This window comes from Rhinolophus ferrumequinum, chromosome 2 (assembly GCF_004115265.2).
Source record: "Rhinolophus ferrumequinum isolate MPI-CBG mRhiFer1 chromosome 2, mRhiFer1_v1.p, whole genome shotgun sequence".
NCBI lineage: Eukaryota > Metazoa > Chordata > Mammalia > Chiroptera > Rhinolophidae > Rhinolophus > Rhinolophus ferrumequinum.
This window is the reverse complement of record NC_046285.1, coordinates 38,612,917-38,629,632: the sequence shown is the minus strand read 5'-3', so window position 1 is coordinate 38,629,632 and position 16,716 is coordinate 38,612,917. Positions and strand designations below refer to the sequence as shown.

At 42.3% G+C, this 16,716-nt stretch overlaps 1 protein-coding gene across 1 annotated transcript in view; it reads right to left on the bottom strand.

Annotated features, from left to right (window-relative positions):
* Nucleotides 1–13,373, bottom strand: part of PLCXD2 (phosphatidylinositol specific phospholipase C X domain containing 2) — a 48,214-nt gene extending 34,841 nt beyond the window's left edge. The window contains exon 1 of the mRNA XM_033133544.1: nucleotides 12,648–13,373. Coding sequence (XP_032989435.1) covers nucleotides 12,648–12,810 — 163 coding nt within the window. The 5' untranslated portion in view covers nucleotides 12,811–13,373. The remainder of the gene's footprint in view (nucleotides 1–12,647) is intronic.
* Nucleotides 13,374–16,716: the final 3,343 nt, after the last annotated feature.

Here is a 16,716-nt window from a genome sequence, read left to right as displayed (position 1 = left end):
TTAGAGCTCCATGCTCCTAACTCCAAAGGCTGCCGGTTCGATTCCCACATGGGCTAGTGGGCTCTCAACCACAAGTTGCCAGTTCAACTCCGAGTCCCACAAGGGATGTTGGCAGTGCCCCCTGCAAGTAAGATTGAACACGGCACCTTGAGCTGAGCTGCTGCTGAGCTCCCAGATGGCTCAGTTGGTTGGAGCGCGTCCTCTCAACCACAAGGTTGCCGGTTCGACTCCCAGAAGGGATGGTAGGCTGCACCCCCTGCAACTAGCAACAGCAACTGGACTTGGAGCTGAGCTGCACCCTCCACAACTAAGACTGAAAGGACAACAACTTGACATGGGGAAAAAAAAAAGTCCTGGAAGTACACATTGTTCCCTGTTCCCCAATAAAGTCCTGTTCCCCTCCCCCAATTAAAAAAAATATTTCTGTGGCCTGAGATAATTGCACACTCATTTGCAAAGTTATGTATGAGAAGTGGGCCTTATGGTTATTGAACACAGCAAAAGATTTGTTTAGGAAATATCTCTTCCAGTCTTTGGGAACAATCTCACTGTCCCTGGCCTTTCCATTTTAATTACTTGTATGTGACCCAGGTCACAGTCATTCGTCACTGAGTTCACTTGACTCCACCAAGCAGATTTAACTGCTCTTTGCTCTGTGCTTCCATGGCATTTTGCTCACACTTGATGAAATTGGGACACTGTGGTAATTATCTCCATATCTGTCACTTATATCTGACTCCGAGTTTCTGAGGGTGGGGTCATATCTAATTCATGCCCATATCTCTACACTTCATAAGTTTCTGGCTGATGGTAGGTACTGAATAGATGTATATAGAATAAACGCAAGCATGAATATTTGAATGAACAGCTGTTTAGATCACTGCCTAGGACCAGTGAGCCTAGGTCTCCTGATTTTTTCCCAAACTTCTACGTATTTGATCCACCCCTCTTCTTTAAATAGGCAGAGTTTTCCATGAACCTCTTCATCCCCAGCACCTGTATAGCTCCATTTAGCTCTGTTTGACCTTCTAGCTTGAGTTATCTGGGTCAAAGAAGAAGAAAGTATCAGAAAACACAGTCAACAAAAATAAACCAGAAAGGATGCCTAAAGGAACAGCTATAATAAAATATAGCATTCAACAATTTAAAAGGAAAAGTCCCGGAGAGTCGATTATAACTTAAGCCTGTGTAAACTATCTTCTATTAACATTTCCTTGGGGCCTCCCATCTCACACACCTGCAATGGGTCCTTGGGAAAAATGCAGCATTTGTGGAGAACTTGACTCCATACTGACAAGTGCAGAAAGGCTGCCATATTTTGTATATCTTTAGGATATACAAAATATAGGATATACAAAATATAGCCAACATGAGGCCAAAGTTCAAGATCAGGGGACCATTTAGCAGTTTCCCAAAGCAAAGAATCACATTTAAACCTTGCCAACTCAAATGGATAAACTTCACCTATCAGAGTTGATTATTTTCCATGGGGCACATGGGAGAGTGCTAATAATAGCCGTCAGACTGTCAGCAAAATCTGAGAGGGCCATGTGGCCAATTTAATTTTAATCGGGTGCATACTGAATTCATAAGTATTCACAATGCAACAAAGTAATTGTGTAAGGCAGAACTCTTGGAAGCACAGGATGTTGACCAAGTTATTTTTCATGTCCTGACAAGCCACGGGGCATCCCACTGTCTGAGAACAGACATCAGTCTGGGAATCCAGAGAGCCAGTCCTGGTCTACCCCCAACTGGGTGCATGAGCTAGACAGGTGGAGTAAATCAGGGGTTTTCAGGGAACTTTCAGACCTGGAGTGTTGTCAAATGAAGTACAGTAGTACCTTGGTTTTCGAATGTCTCCGTTGATGAACATTTTGGTTTATGAACGCCGTAAACCCAGAAATAAATGCTTCGGTTTTCGAACACCACTCAGAAGTCGAACATGTCTGTCATGCAGGGCGGCCTGCGGGGTCTCAGCTCCCGCACCCCACATAAGAACGCAGGACATGGTGAGGCCAAAAAGGAACACCCACGGAGCCACAGGTAGGGGAGTCATACCACTATAGTCTCACTGGAGGCTGGATTCCCACGACGTGCGACCTGCTGTCCGCTTTTCTGCCAACCGACCGACTCTCCTCGACTCGACTCCCCAACGTAGCCACGGCAGTCATATTAGTGGCCAATGGCTCAATGGTTACAGCTGATGGCCAACTAGCCACAGCTGACGGCCATCTACTACCCAAGCCAGCACCTTTCCACGTGAGGCCGAGAGCCTGGAAACTGCACTCCTGGCTCTGTCCCCACAATGTCACACAGCTTACGCTGAGTGCAAGATCCTGAGGCCTAACTCTCGGCTGTTTTTGAATGTTTCAGAACTCGTGGATTACGTTCGAAAACCGAGATACCACTGTATTTATATGTAAAAACAAATACAAGCAGAGCTTCTCTGGTTAAAGGCCTGTCCTGACAGTGCCTACTCTTGACCTTGATGTGTCCTGGGGAACAATAAGCCTTTCGAGGACTCTGCAGGGCATCATGGGAATTCCATTGCCCTAGATAATGAAATCAGCCCAACCTCTTATGATTTATGTGAGTCACAGGGTTTTCAATTTCATGTATGGGAGGCATTTTAAAGGCCTGTACGTATGGATGGGTATCTATTTTCCTTTGAAAGATTTTCTCTTCCTCAAATGTCCAAGAGACCCCAATCCACACCCCAAAATAAGGTACTGTATAGGTAATTCATTAATACGAAATTTACCCTCTCTTTTTCCAAGTAGCTTCCTGCTCTGAACAGATGGTATCATCTTTGGTAAAGTAACGCCTCACAAACGGCACTTGGTCATACCCTGAGGAGACTTCTCAATTCTGAGATAATCATATTTTCTTTAACAACATTTCAGTTTTTAACACAAAAGAAAGAATAATATGAAGGTTTAGGGGAAAAGAAGAAAATGTTCAGGGTAGGTAGGAGAAAAAAGTTATATTAAATGTTCTACTAGAAAATTCTCTTGGATGCCAGTGTGTGAAATAGATGGTATTTGATGAGGTGGTGAAGTAACTAAAAGTTTCCATTTCACATGTAGGTTGTGGTATAGTGCACAAAGCTAACCCCACTCCACCCCAAGCTGCCAATATGGAAAGGGAACTAGTTAAACAAAAAATGATAGAATTCATGCAGAACGAGCAGAACACTAGATGAGCTTGGGAGGGACTAAAAGTTCAGTTTAGATTTCCTGAAAGAAGTAAAATTTTAGTTAAAATCTAAAAACAACAACAGTAGCAACAAACAAAGACATTAATTTCAAAGTCACTTATTTTATGTTGGCTATGATAGTAGCTGTGGGTTCAGCAAATTGTGAAACGTAAGATTTAGCTCTGAAATCATTTCTATTGGGTGCTATCTACGTCCTTCTCCCAATTTTGAAATGTCCCACTGGGGCCTCAGACTCAGCATGCCCCAAACTCAGCACATCTGCTTCCCTCCATGACCCCTAAACATAATCCTTCTCCTGTATCCCCGTTTCTGGGAATGTCACCACCATCCTCCCCGTTACCCAAGACAATTAGTCGTGCCTTCCCTTTTACCCTCCAAATAATCATCAAGTCCTGTTGATACTTCTTCCTTTCTATCTCCTGTGTCTGTCTCTTTTCCTTCACCCACTCTGTCACTGTCCACGGGTCAGCATCACCTTCCACTTGGATGACCTCATCAGCAACCTAAGTGGTTTCCCTGGACACAGTACTTCCCGATTCCAGTACGTTTTGTGGACTGCCACCTGAGTGATTTTTCCAAAACACAAAGCTGACCTTGTCATTCATCTGCTTAACACCCTTGCCACACGTGTTAAGGTAAGACTAAGTCACTTTGACATGGCTTATTAGACCTTAGTGTCTTGGCACTCTTCTCCCTAAAACCTACCATATACTATGATAAAGTATTTTCAGTTTGTTACATGGGCCTTTTTCTTTCTTCAAGGTCTTCACCCATATTGTTTCTTCTCCTAGAATAAATACTCACCCTTGTTCTGCTTATCCTGCAGCTAATTCCTATGTATTCCTTCAGACTGCAGTTATTCAACACTTCCTCCAGGAGGCCTCCCTGACCTCCCAAGTTTTGTTAAGATGCCCCTGCTACATGCTTCTTCCAGCAGTAGTCTCTGCCTCTCCACGGCATATTGTGTTATAATTGCTTGATTAAATTTCCATTTCTCCAACTAGAATGTAAGCTCTTTGAGGGCAGTACTGATCATCACTGAATCACCAGTGCCTACGAGAGGGCCTGGCATATGGAAGATAAATAGAAAGGAATTATGAATTTCTCATATCACCCCTCAATATGCCTAATAACTGATAAGTCATTTTGTTTCTCTTCACCTTTATGCAGTTATTTTAGGGCTTTTATCCATTCCTGAACGAGTCTTTCAATGGCTGCTTTTTGCCTTTGGGATAACGTTTAACATTTAACCTTGGTATGGCACATAAGGCTCATTAACCTACTTTTCCAACCTCATCTCCATTCCTTTCTCTAAATGAAATCTATGCTTTGGTGTCCTCAAGGTCACTCCAATCTCTTGCTCCTTGGTACCTCTGCATTATGACACTCTGCTTTCTACCTGTGACACCTAGATATTTACCACTTGCTTAACCCAAGGGCCCTCCCTCTCCTATGGGAAGCCCAATCTACCAAGCTTCCCTCGTCCTCCCAGTAATGGAATTGGGTCTTGGTTTTCTGAGTGTTATAGTTGCCTATGCATTCTTCACCATAGTGTTTGAATTTTGGCTTTGTTCTTTTATAAGATCATAACTTCATGAAGAGCAGGGAGAAGAATCTTATTCATCTCCATATTCACCTCGTCTAATGTAGTACTTGGCACAAAGGGCACTCAATAAATATCCTTTGAATAAATGATTTTCCTTTAAATGAATACATTTAAAAAATATTGACAATGAGAACCATAAGAAGCAAAAGGAATAAGCAAGCACTGCTAATTTTTTTTTTTTAGCTCATATAATTCTTATGAGCATCCATATGGGCACCTCCTGCCGGGAACATGACCTAAACTCAAACCCAGGGAAGAGGGAGCCATGCTGTCTTCATCTTTATCTGTTTGGCTTTTTTTTTTTCCCATCTGGTTTCAACTGTACTTTAAGAATATTGCTTTCAGTATATAAGCCTTCAAATCATACATGTTCATAAAATATTCATCTCAGTCTGACAGTCTAGAAATTGTTTAGTTCCACCATTACTGCAGACTGCTGCTGCATGGTAACACGTGCACGACAGGCTACAAATGCTTCCGATTTTTTTTCTTTAGTTTGATTCTGTCAGGTACGTACAGAGGAAGAAATATTGATAGAATATTCTCTTAGATAATACCTTACAGCCAATAGTTCTAGAATAATTAGAAATTAAAAAAAAAACCCTATTATTCTCTTAGAAAATGTCAGCTTCTTAGTAGACAATGAATCTAAGAAAGACTGTGGATGCTTCATAGATCACACAACTAGACACCTCGCTTAGAGCAGTGTAAGCCTCTGTGGCCAAACCTGTTTTATCTTGGAGCTACTGGAGATCTACTAAGGGAATCCTCCCAGCTACTGGTTGATCCTCACAGGTGTTTGAGAATATAATCCAATTTTCTGCAGACATAAAAAAGAGGAAGGAATCCTGCTCATATTTACAAACAAGCAAATACTCAAACAGATTTAATCATAGTTCTCCTCCACCTTCACACACACAAACACACCCACCTATTATGATGGCTATAAATAATCTCTCTTCTGCAGCAAGGCTTGAAACTCTAATTAGGCAAAGTTACAGGACAGGATGCTAAAGCATGCCACTAACATTACCTCCAGTGTGCCTATATGTATAAACTCTTAGAGGCGAGGGAGGATTTGGAGCCAGCCTGTCCCATGGAGTGGGGGTCTGGTCAGATCGCATGTTAGAAACCCAAACCTCAGCTTCAGAAGCACATCTGAAACAGAAGCACGTAGGTGAAAGCAGCAGGCTCCTAGGATCTGAAATGTCAGTGGGCATGTTTCGCAGCATCTTTATAAAGGGTAAACAATAGCAGTCACTGGAACTTGGGTACTCGTGAGGGTGAGGCGAAGGTCATGGCTCAGTGCGCATGCACGGGCATGTGTCGGGTAGTACATGGGTTTGTGTGTGTGTGGGTGACGCATGTTAGAGGGATCATGAAGCGATTCCAATGCCTGGGGACGGAGTTATAAAATCTGCATAAAGATTTGTTGAAAGGAGAAATTCTGTCATGCTCCTACTCTTGAGACGGTAACCAAATGACTCGGTGAGGAGGGCAAATAATGGGGAAACGGGGACAGCAGGAGAAAAGTTAACGACACGATCCTGTGACAGACAGCTGAATTTTGCCCAAAGGCTTTGGATAGCTAGAGATGACAAAGTTGGACAGCTGAACTTAGCCTGGGGGGACAGAGTAAGTAGCTGAAAAGGATATTCTGGCTGTCTTGATCAGCTGCCCTCATACTGCATTTAAGATGCCCTTGGTCCCCATACCCTGGGCAACCCTCCACGTATCCTTTCCTTAACTCTAAGTTCCCCTGAGGGCAGGGCATGCAACCTGTCCTGATCTGATCAGAAAACTCGGAGCCACTTGGTTTAATTGGAAGGTCAGCTCCTTAACTCAACTATAAATTACCTCAGGGTATGGACCACATCTTACACCGCTTTTTTGTTGTCCATTCGAGGGGCAGCCTTTTGATAAATGCATGTCATGATTAACGTAAAAAAAGACAGATTATAATAATAACAAGTATTATTATATAATGCTCCTTTTATGAGAAACTCTTCTAACGCTATAGCCCTCTTCTAGTGCTATATGAATTTACTTAATTTTCATATTGACTAAATGATGTAGTTCCATTATTATCTCGGTTTTACAGAGAACACTGGCACACAGAGAGGTTAAGTAACTTGCCCAAGGTCACAGAGTCATGAAGGGCAGGGTTAGCAGTCAAATCCAGACACTGTGGTTCTGTCATGAATACTTTTAACCAATCCATGATTCTGCTTCTTACAGACACGTGGACTCCGGAATTCCTTGTAGCTTTTGTGTGACTGGGAGTGGGAATGGGGAAATCTAGGAAAGTGATAAGTCTTTTTAGAAGAGAAATCTACTAACGGGAACACCAAAGTCATAGCCTCTTTTTATTCCTCACAATCCAAATGAAAAACAACAAAAAACCCTATTCCCACGTAACAGACCATTTTGGTCCCATGTGATTTTTTTCCCTTTTTCTTGATTGGGTTAGCCCTGGTAGATTGAGACTGGTCCTTGGTTTTCCAATAGCCTCAAATTCTGTAGGAGAGTGGGTCTGTTCTAGGGCTAACTCATGGCTCATGCTATCCTCAAAGTAAAGTCAACCTAACTTGTGTTCCACAAAGTATTTTACATCCTTTTAAGTCCCTGTATCTCTTAGATGCACCAGACCTTAGCCAACTTCCACAAGCAGGATTTGAATAATGATCCCTTCATCCTACCAAGGGAGTGATTTTGTCTCCTTGTCAAGTGAGTGTGGGACCACAGGAAAACAGCTCTAGAAATTACCAGTGGCCAAAGGCATGGGAAAAAGATAGGATTCCAGAAAGGGAACTGATGAATCCATCAGCAAGATGAGAACAAAGAAGCATTTGAGATCAGTGAGAGTGTCTGAGCAAGGTTTGAAAGGGAGAGGCCAGATCAGTGGAAGGAAGGTGAAGCAAGGGACAAGAAATGAGAGCAGGCTGAGGCTGCAGCAGGACAGGAAATACGAGCAGCTCAAATTTGAGACGGGAAGAAGGAAGGCAGAAAGGATGAAGGGCGAAAGAATTGTTCCTAGGACAACAGTTACAACAGAGTTCTACTTCTGACTCTTCTGACCACTTTACTCTGCCTTAGAATTTTCATTTTTCACGGGGGCTCAGTGATGAGTCTTATCGAGAGCTACAGGAATATTATACAAAATAACAAGAAATAGATTGGAAAATGTTCAGATTGCTTCATATGGTTATTTCTACAAGGCAAACCTAACCAATCTATTTAGTTTAGCTTTGATCACAATTGAAAATGATGGTGGCTGCAAGCCACTTTCCCAACTTTCTTATTCTCCAGTTCCATGCATTAAATTACTCACTCAAGAGTGACCAATGACCAAGCTGCTAGGAGTTAGGATTATACGAGGAGTTAAGATTATAAAAGGAAATAAGTCATATTTTCTGTGTGCAAGTTGTTCATAGACAATGTGGAAGACAGATACCTAAAAATTAATGATGAGTTGAGAATTGCTATGATAAAGATATTAACAAAGCATTACTGAGGGGCAGGAGAAGGAGTCCTCTAGCCATTTCCAGAATATACCCCCATCCTTAGCTTAATTAGTTGATTTCACCTGGCAAGCCCCCTTGCATCCTTGACCTCTAAGCCACATCCCTTGAAATTTTCAACATTCTTCAAATCCCAGGTCACATGCCATTTTTTCAACAAAGTAGTTCCTCAACTCAAAATTTGGAATTAATCTTCCCATTCTGTATGCTTCTATAACACTTTATTTATATCTCTATTTACCGTAATTAGTTTTTTTTTTTTTTAAAAAAATGTATGGTGAAGGTATGCATAGAAATGTCTCTATCACTAGATTGTAAGCTTCTTTGACAGTGGGCTTGATGCCTGATTCATCTTTGGGTCTCTCACAGGCCTGAGCCTGGAGGCTTCTTAAAATGTACCCCAAGTCTGTTCATTTAGAACAACTAATCTACAGTCCCTTTAAGGATGCTAACGTAAGAGGACCCTGCTTCATGCTGGCAACTGAGTCCGTGTTTGTACACCAAAAATAATTTCTTGTTTTGAAGAGGCATAAAAGAATGGCCTTTAGACCTAAAATAACCCAATCATTCTTCCCATCTCTTTCTACGTTTGGACAAAGAACAGCCAAAAATCCAAAGAACAAACCAACATCCCTCAAATTAATCAAAGAGTTTTTAATTTGGAAAGGACTCTATATTTCATTTAATCCAACATCTTAATTACAAATGAGGAAACAAAGTTCCAAGAGATTCAGATACTTCTTTGACATCATACAGACGGAATCATCAATTTTGAGATCCTTAAGTTTAAGGCTCTTTGTAATAGACTGAATAGTTTACCTTTAATAAAAAGAAGGGGAAAAGCATGGTGAGAGAGAGAGAGAGAGAGAGAGAGAGAGAGAGAGAGAGAGAGAGAGAGAGAGAGAGAGAGGAAGAAATAGCACTAAAATATACAAAGAAAAGGAATTAATTGAAAACCTGTATACATTATAGAAAAAAATTCCTATCAGTCCATTTTTCCATAAAGAATATCATGTTTTCACTACCATCCGTGAAAATGTTTGTAGAGTTTAAAGCTTTAATTTAAAAATCTGACTTTTGCAATTTCCAGATCCTTTACCCTTAGGGTCTCTAATCATTCTATACAGTTGGCAATGAGAATTGTTCTGAGGTTCTTCTCCAAGATATTTCAGTATGTTTGGGTGACACTGGTCATTAACAGGTGTTCTTAACAGTTGTGGAAGTAAAATAATACATCAAGGCTTTGTGGAGAGGTGCACACTCACACATGTTCTCTTCCATGATGATCTAGACAAATGCTGCAGACGCACTCAGATCTGACATAGTTTACTCCATCCTGGGTCTGCTATTACTGCCAGAGCCCCTGCGTTTCCCCCGCCCTTCCCCATGTCACTCTGACCCAGCCCCACCCTGACAGATGTGACCCAATCTTACAGCCACCCTAGGTCAACACATGCCAGCACACACTCATGTGCATACACACGTGCACGTGTGCGGACACACGTGCACGTGTGCGGACACGGACACACACACACACACACACACACACAATAGGTCTAAGCACTAAATTTGAATTTAAAACTTACTAGGTTCCAATTCTAAAGTTCTATTTATAATTCCAGTTGTAAACAGGAAAATATATGTGTATACATATTACTCATATAATATGTACACACACATATACGTGTGGCTATCTATCTAGCTATCTACTTGCCTATCATCTACTATCTTTTCATAGTGACACATAATCACTCAGATAAAAACCACTTAGTTTTAAAAATTCTTTCATTTGCTGCAGAAGGTGGTCTGTGAAAACTGGTTTTTCAATTAGAGACTACCCCCTCGCCCCCACAAACACACACCACTGCTCTGCACTTCCCAAGGTCCCCTAAGGCCAGAAGGACAGTGCAGAGGTTTTGAACACAGCTACCATCAAGGCTTAAAGATTAGTTCTGCTATTTATTATTTGTGTGATCTTGAGAAAATTACTTAACCTCACTGGACACTAATTTCTTTATTTCCAAAATGAGGATACTGATACTTATCTTGAAGGGGTAAGGATTTGAGGTAATGTGTGCCAGTGGGTGCGGTATGGTAGTTTCTGTAAATATTAGCTATTATGATAAAGGTGATGATGAGGGGGAAGAGGAAGAGAGGAAGGGGTAGGAAGATGGAGGCCTCCACTTCCGGAATGTGCTGTATTTCTTCGCTTGGCAGACCTTGACTGCTGGCCTTTAGCTGGGGAACATTAAGCTTGAGGTTGAGGAAAGAGAACGGGTGGTGGGGCAGGGGTACAGGAGCGGTGGCTAGCACTTACTACGTGCTTTTCCTGCCTTGAGCTTATAATACATACACTCATGTCCCTTCCACTGCTAGGAAAAGTGTATTCACAGTAGTGAATTCATCATCTTTTGAGAAGTCAAGGCCCCCCCTTTTTTTTCCTCAGAAGTACCCAGTTTTTCCGAAAATAAGACCTGGTCTTATATTGTATTATACAAGACCCAGTCTTATATTATAGTAAAATAAGACTGGGTCTTATATTAATTTTTGCTCCAAAAAACGCATTAGAACTGATTGTCCAGCTAGGTCTTCTTTTCGGGGAAACACGGTACCAGACTTCACAAAGCAGGGTGAACAAATTCCTGTGTCCTCCATGGTGGCTGATCATAGAATTTCCGGTTACAGCAGCAGGCCCTGGCTGTTTACAAACCCTGGCAATTGTAGTCACTGTGAGATACCCTACAGATTGCAGAACAAATGCCCAGCTTCTTTCCCTTTCATGGAGCCAGAGTGCATTGTCAAGCCATGGGCGGAGCCGTGCTATGGTTTGAACCTTCCAAAGCACAACAGGAAGGAGGAAGCCCCAACCTACCCTGGATGTGCCCTGATAGAGCCATGGAGGGCCTGCCTAGGATGCCTTTCTGTTTGCAAACACACAGTACCTGCCGTACCACTTGGCAAAACAATTCATCAGAAAGCCTGATGACAAATGACTAATGTTAGAAGAGGCATGTGCATCATTCCAGTGATGATTCTACAGGCGTCAATTAAACATGGAGAAGACCTGTTCTGAAGCATGACCACCTGGCATTTCCCAAGGAGCTGGTCAACGGCTGATAAAGCACAAGTGATCATAACTATAAAGAGACTTAGCAGCCCTCTCCTTCCTCAAAAGCAACAAGAGCCTGTGAGGACAATGAACCTGGAAGACCTCCAAAAGTAGAGGCGAATAAGGAAAAGGCTGCATCTGAAGCTAGCAGTGCTCTTCCTTATGCATTGAAAGCAAAGATCTGGGGTTGCAAGAGGTCATCTTTTAGCCACCAAAAAGACAGACTGTCCCCAGGAATGCTCGGGAGTTTGTCTGGTAGGCTAGGGGTGAAATCAATTGTTACGTCTCCAGGTGAGAGAAAGGATTGGCAGGAGTCCATCCCCTGCTCCTAGGAATGCTTTCCAAGTACCAGCATCCAGGACTTGGCCCAGCGCACTAGGCCAAGAGCATTGTGGTCCAAATGTTCTGCCCTAGAAACCGTGCTTTCACTAGCTTTTGAGTGGAAGAAAGAGGACCTATTTAACAAACCTAATGAGAGTGATGTCAAGGTATAAAACCCCCCGGAGAGTGACAGCAGCTGGAGCAGAAGTGCTTTTCAAGGCTGTGGTTCTACATCAGTCAGGCAGACCCCTGTATATATGTACACAGACAAAGTTTCAAACACCACCACCTCATCACACCTAATGACCACCTGTGACAAGCGCTTGCGTCCTATATTTCTGACTTCTCCAACAACAAAAATACTCAGTCCTGGTTCTGAACCTATTCTTTAATACTAATCTGTTTTTCATTTCTTTCTCCAATATGCAAGGTCAGATAAGTGAGAAAAGCAACACTTTTCAGTTTTAATTTTGACCCAGATCTAAAATTGTTATTGACTTTTTATCCATTACCCTTGATCTCTCGTTTTTTCCTGCAAATGATTCAAGTAAATGCACCCTTCACGTACCCTGGCCCTAACATTAAGAGGGTAATATTCTTAGAATAAGGCTATCAAGTAAAAACAAAACAAAAAGACACAAACAGAAAACATGCTTCCATTCTCCCGAGTCCCTTTTGCCCAGGATGCAGTGTACTTAAACCTATTTACAGCAGTTGTTTCAGTGTTAAGTTTTTGGTGTGGAAATAAAAAGAGGTTTAGTTAAGGTCACTGACAATTGCTTTCTCAGCACAATAGAAAATCAACCCAACCCATTAACAACACTAAAATGGCAGAAGCAAACACAGTGGGAACAAGTAGGAAAAGAATACCTGGGATTGCCAGATGGGAAAGGGGGACGTTCTGGAGGTGACGGGGCAGCGAGGCCATCCAGTCGGCATTGCAGGCCTCCGACGATGTCTTTGTCCCGCTGGGGTTGGGGGAGCAGATGGTCCCCATCCTGAGTTTCCTCCTTACCTTCCTAACTGCTAGCATCCCTCTCTGTCAGTCAACAAACGGCCCAGGCTCAGTCAAGTGCCACTCACTCAGTGATCATCATTGCCAGGGCTCTCTAGACATTTCAGGGCCACGATTGTCACGCCAGTCTTTCCAAAAGGCCTTTCTGCCTGGGAAACGGGGCAGATAGGTGGTTCCCTACCTCACCGGCACCCGCAGTCCCCACCCTCTCCGGCACTGCCTCTGTTAATCTGCTCAGCCCGGGCTCCGTTAAACTCCTTACGTTCCCCTCTGGAGCTCAGGAAAGGTAGGCCCCTAGAGATAAATCTTACAGAAACTGCACGTCCAGGGGCAGCCACGCCCAGAGCCACTCACAGGACAGGTGCCCACACAGCATATAGACAAGCCGGTGGGGCTATACACACGTGAGCGCCCAAAAGCACCATCATCAGCCTGACTTAGGCTTCTATGTATGTCACTGGGCTGGCACATAAGCTGGGCCTGCCTGCTATCCCTCCTCCGGCTTCTCGGTACACACTCCCCCTGACCTGTGCTTCCTGAAGGCGCCCAGAAGTGTAACCGGCGGCACCCGGACTCTTAGCAGCCCCGCCCCGCACTGCGGGGCAGATTTGCCGGGCTAGGCGGCTCGTGATTGGCCGCCGACGGAGCGTGCTCCGATTGGCCCGCGCCCTCCCGGGCTGCTCCTCCGAGTGGCTCCCACCCCTCCGATGCTCCAGTCTCCTCCCTCCATCACTCCAGCCTTGCTGTAGGCAGACAGACGCCCTGCAGGGACTGCAGGCAGGGAAACTTGCAGGCTGGGATCGGTCGGACCTCAGACAGGTCCTGTCCTTGGGCCTTCCACGCAGCCAGCACTCAGATGTTAAACGCGACCATAAATGTTTCGTTCCTTCTTTTTTTTCCCTTCAAAACTCGCGCACGTGTGCACACACACACTCAATGACAGTCACACAGAAGCTATTACATTTTCAATAAACCATAGTGGCAGCAGAAAAATGAGAAGTAAAGAGGCTGGGAACGGTCTCATTCGCATGACAACATCAAGGAATTGTTTGTGTTTCAACCATCACATAATTAAGATTTACATACACACCACTTATTCCCATTTTACAGAGGAAGAAATAATGAGACTTTACATTCTATTGCCCTGTTATTTGAACCCTTCTTCCAAATTCTTTGTCTCATTTGCTTTTCACAGTATCCCTTTAATGGGGAGGAGGGCAGGGAGGGTTGCTGGTATGATCCCCTTTTCACAGATGAAATGGAAGTTTGGGGACATTCAGGTAGCAGTTAATGGTGGTGGCACTATTTGGAAATCCCACTTTGGAATGAGGAATGTCGGCACACAAACCCATTTCTCTGCTTTCTGCAATGTTCTCTCCTTCATGTGGTACTTTTTCATGGTGATAAACTATAGGGTCTCTAATGATATGAGAACTTTGCATACTGATAATCATAGGAACATCTTGGCAAACTGGCAAATCAAGAAAAACACCATGGCCTTGATGGTGGGGCCCTGGAGGGCTTCAGGCCAGGCTGCTCCTCATTGACTCAGGAGGGGCTTGTGGGAAAAGGGAACAGCAGCCTTTGCTAAGAGAAGGCTGAAGGCTCATGTAGATATCTGTAGGTCAGCCCACATGTAATCACCAAGTGGCCCCTCGTTATCTCCAAGGTAACTCCACAGCACCAGGCCTGGACCCCAGCCACCTTTCAATTCTCATAACTACTGCTACATATTGCTCCCTTTTGACATCTTATTAAAATTTCCTCTTCCAGGCTATTCTTAACATTCATGTAAGCCTGCTTTTCAGCCTTTTGAGCTGCAATAATATTACCAAAAGTTTTTTTTCTTTTTTTTCTTTTCTGGAGGAGTATCCCTTGGCTAAGAAAAAGCATACACTATTCATCATGTATCTTCTGATGCTTAAAGAGCATCACAGGGTATTGAGAACATGTCAGCTAGCTGTTTAAGTCAACAAAAATTTTTTCCCCTTGAAAAATCACTCTGAAGGAATAGCCCAAGATTTACTTTTGAAATATCACCTTTCTGGGCTTCCCCTGAACTTAAAAACAAACAAAAAAATTAATTCCGAAACACAAAACTTTATGGAAGCTGCGGCAAATACAATGTTTTCTTTAAGTTCTACTGTGGAATGTTAATTTCAATGCCTTTTTTTCCCTATTTTTTTTCAGCTCTTAATGGAAGGAGTGAGAAAAAAAGTGTTAAACTTAGACTCAGTGTTAAACTTAGACTTAGAAGATATCACTGTGTGAGAACTTGAAAACAAGAGAAGTGGAGCTATTTCAGAATGAGATGTTTTGTATCTCTGGCAGCTTTTTCAATCAAAGCTACTTCATTTACCTTAGAAAATGGTTCCAAAGAAGATAATATTGTCTCCATATATTCTTGAGTCAGTCCTGGAAGAAATCTTGCAGATTGAAACACAGCATTTAGTACAGTAGTTGGCATATAGCTGGTGCTCAATAAATATTTGTTAGAATGAAAGAGATGCTTGGTAAACATGCTTTGCTGTGTTCTAGGTAGTACCTTAGGGCAGTGCTTTTCAAATTGAAAGTACAAATCAATCATATTCTGATGGAGTTGGTCTGAGATGGACATGAGATTCTACATTTCTAACAAGCTTCTAGCCTTGCTAGATGCTGCTGCTGCTGGTTCAGACCACACTTTGAGTAGCAAGGCCTTAGAAAACAGGCTCATGTTTGATAAATGGAAATATGTATTGCGTTTTCTCTCCCTTTTCCAAGGTTTTATAATATTTTGTATTATCTTTTTAAATTAAAAAGGTTGCATTAAAAATCCTAAGAATCTCTAAGTATTAGAGAATAATTTTTCTGTCATAAAATGTACTAGAAACCAAATTATCAGTGGGTTTTTTTATACTATGCCACAGATGGTTAGGGAAAAATAATTTTAAAATAAAATTAATATTTAGAATTTGGATAGTTACTATTTTCTTATATACTGTATTATGAAATTTATCAAAGGCAGAGGATTTTAAATTGATAGGAGGACTGAAATTTTAAAGCAAATCAATTTTCATTAATAATTATAATGAAATGGTGTGCTTATTATTTACAAATCATTCTGCTAGGTTCTAGGAATGGAAGAAAAGTTAAATAAAAGTTGATATCTGATGAACCTCAGATAATATGTAATCCAGAAGACAAAAAGAGTTAATTATGTGAATTACAAATTGTAATGTGAGGCTGAATGAAGGGATAATAGAGGTACATGTGGAGGAGAATGAAGTATTGATGGGATGATTATTAGAGATGCATTATTAGAGGAGGTGGCATTCAAGCCAGGTCTGGAATTCTGACAAGTGGAAAATGGGTGCAGGGTTCTGGAGTGGGGAAGGGACATGTAACTGAGAAAGCATAAGCAAAGCTATGACAATGAACGAGAGATGTGCAAAACAAAAAATACACTAGAGTGGCAGCACATCGAGTAAGTAGGAAATACTACTCATGACTCTCACTGAACCTTCATAAGAACCCAGTGCATTGGGTACTATTCCTATCCGTGTTTTACAGGGACACTGAAGCTTAGAGTCTATGTAACTCTGCTCAAGATTTTATAGCTAGTTAGTGGCAGAACTGTGACTACAAGTGTCTTCATCGCTGTGCCAGTGGCTTCCCATTATATGTTACCTACTATTATTATTGTAAGCCTGGTAAGGCTTTTTATGACTGTAGTATATAAAAGGAGTTTGGACATTTTTTCCCTTGTAGACAAAAGGGGCCATTGTAAAATGATTCACATTGTACATTGAGAAGATATAGCTGACGTACTGAGGAATGGCAAGAGATATACAGTCTTTCAGATAAATCATTGAAATCAGTTATCTAAGCAACAGAAAAGTGAGAAAGCATGCGGAAGTCCTGACACACAGAGACTAAATTCAT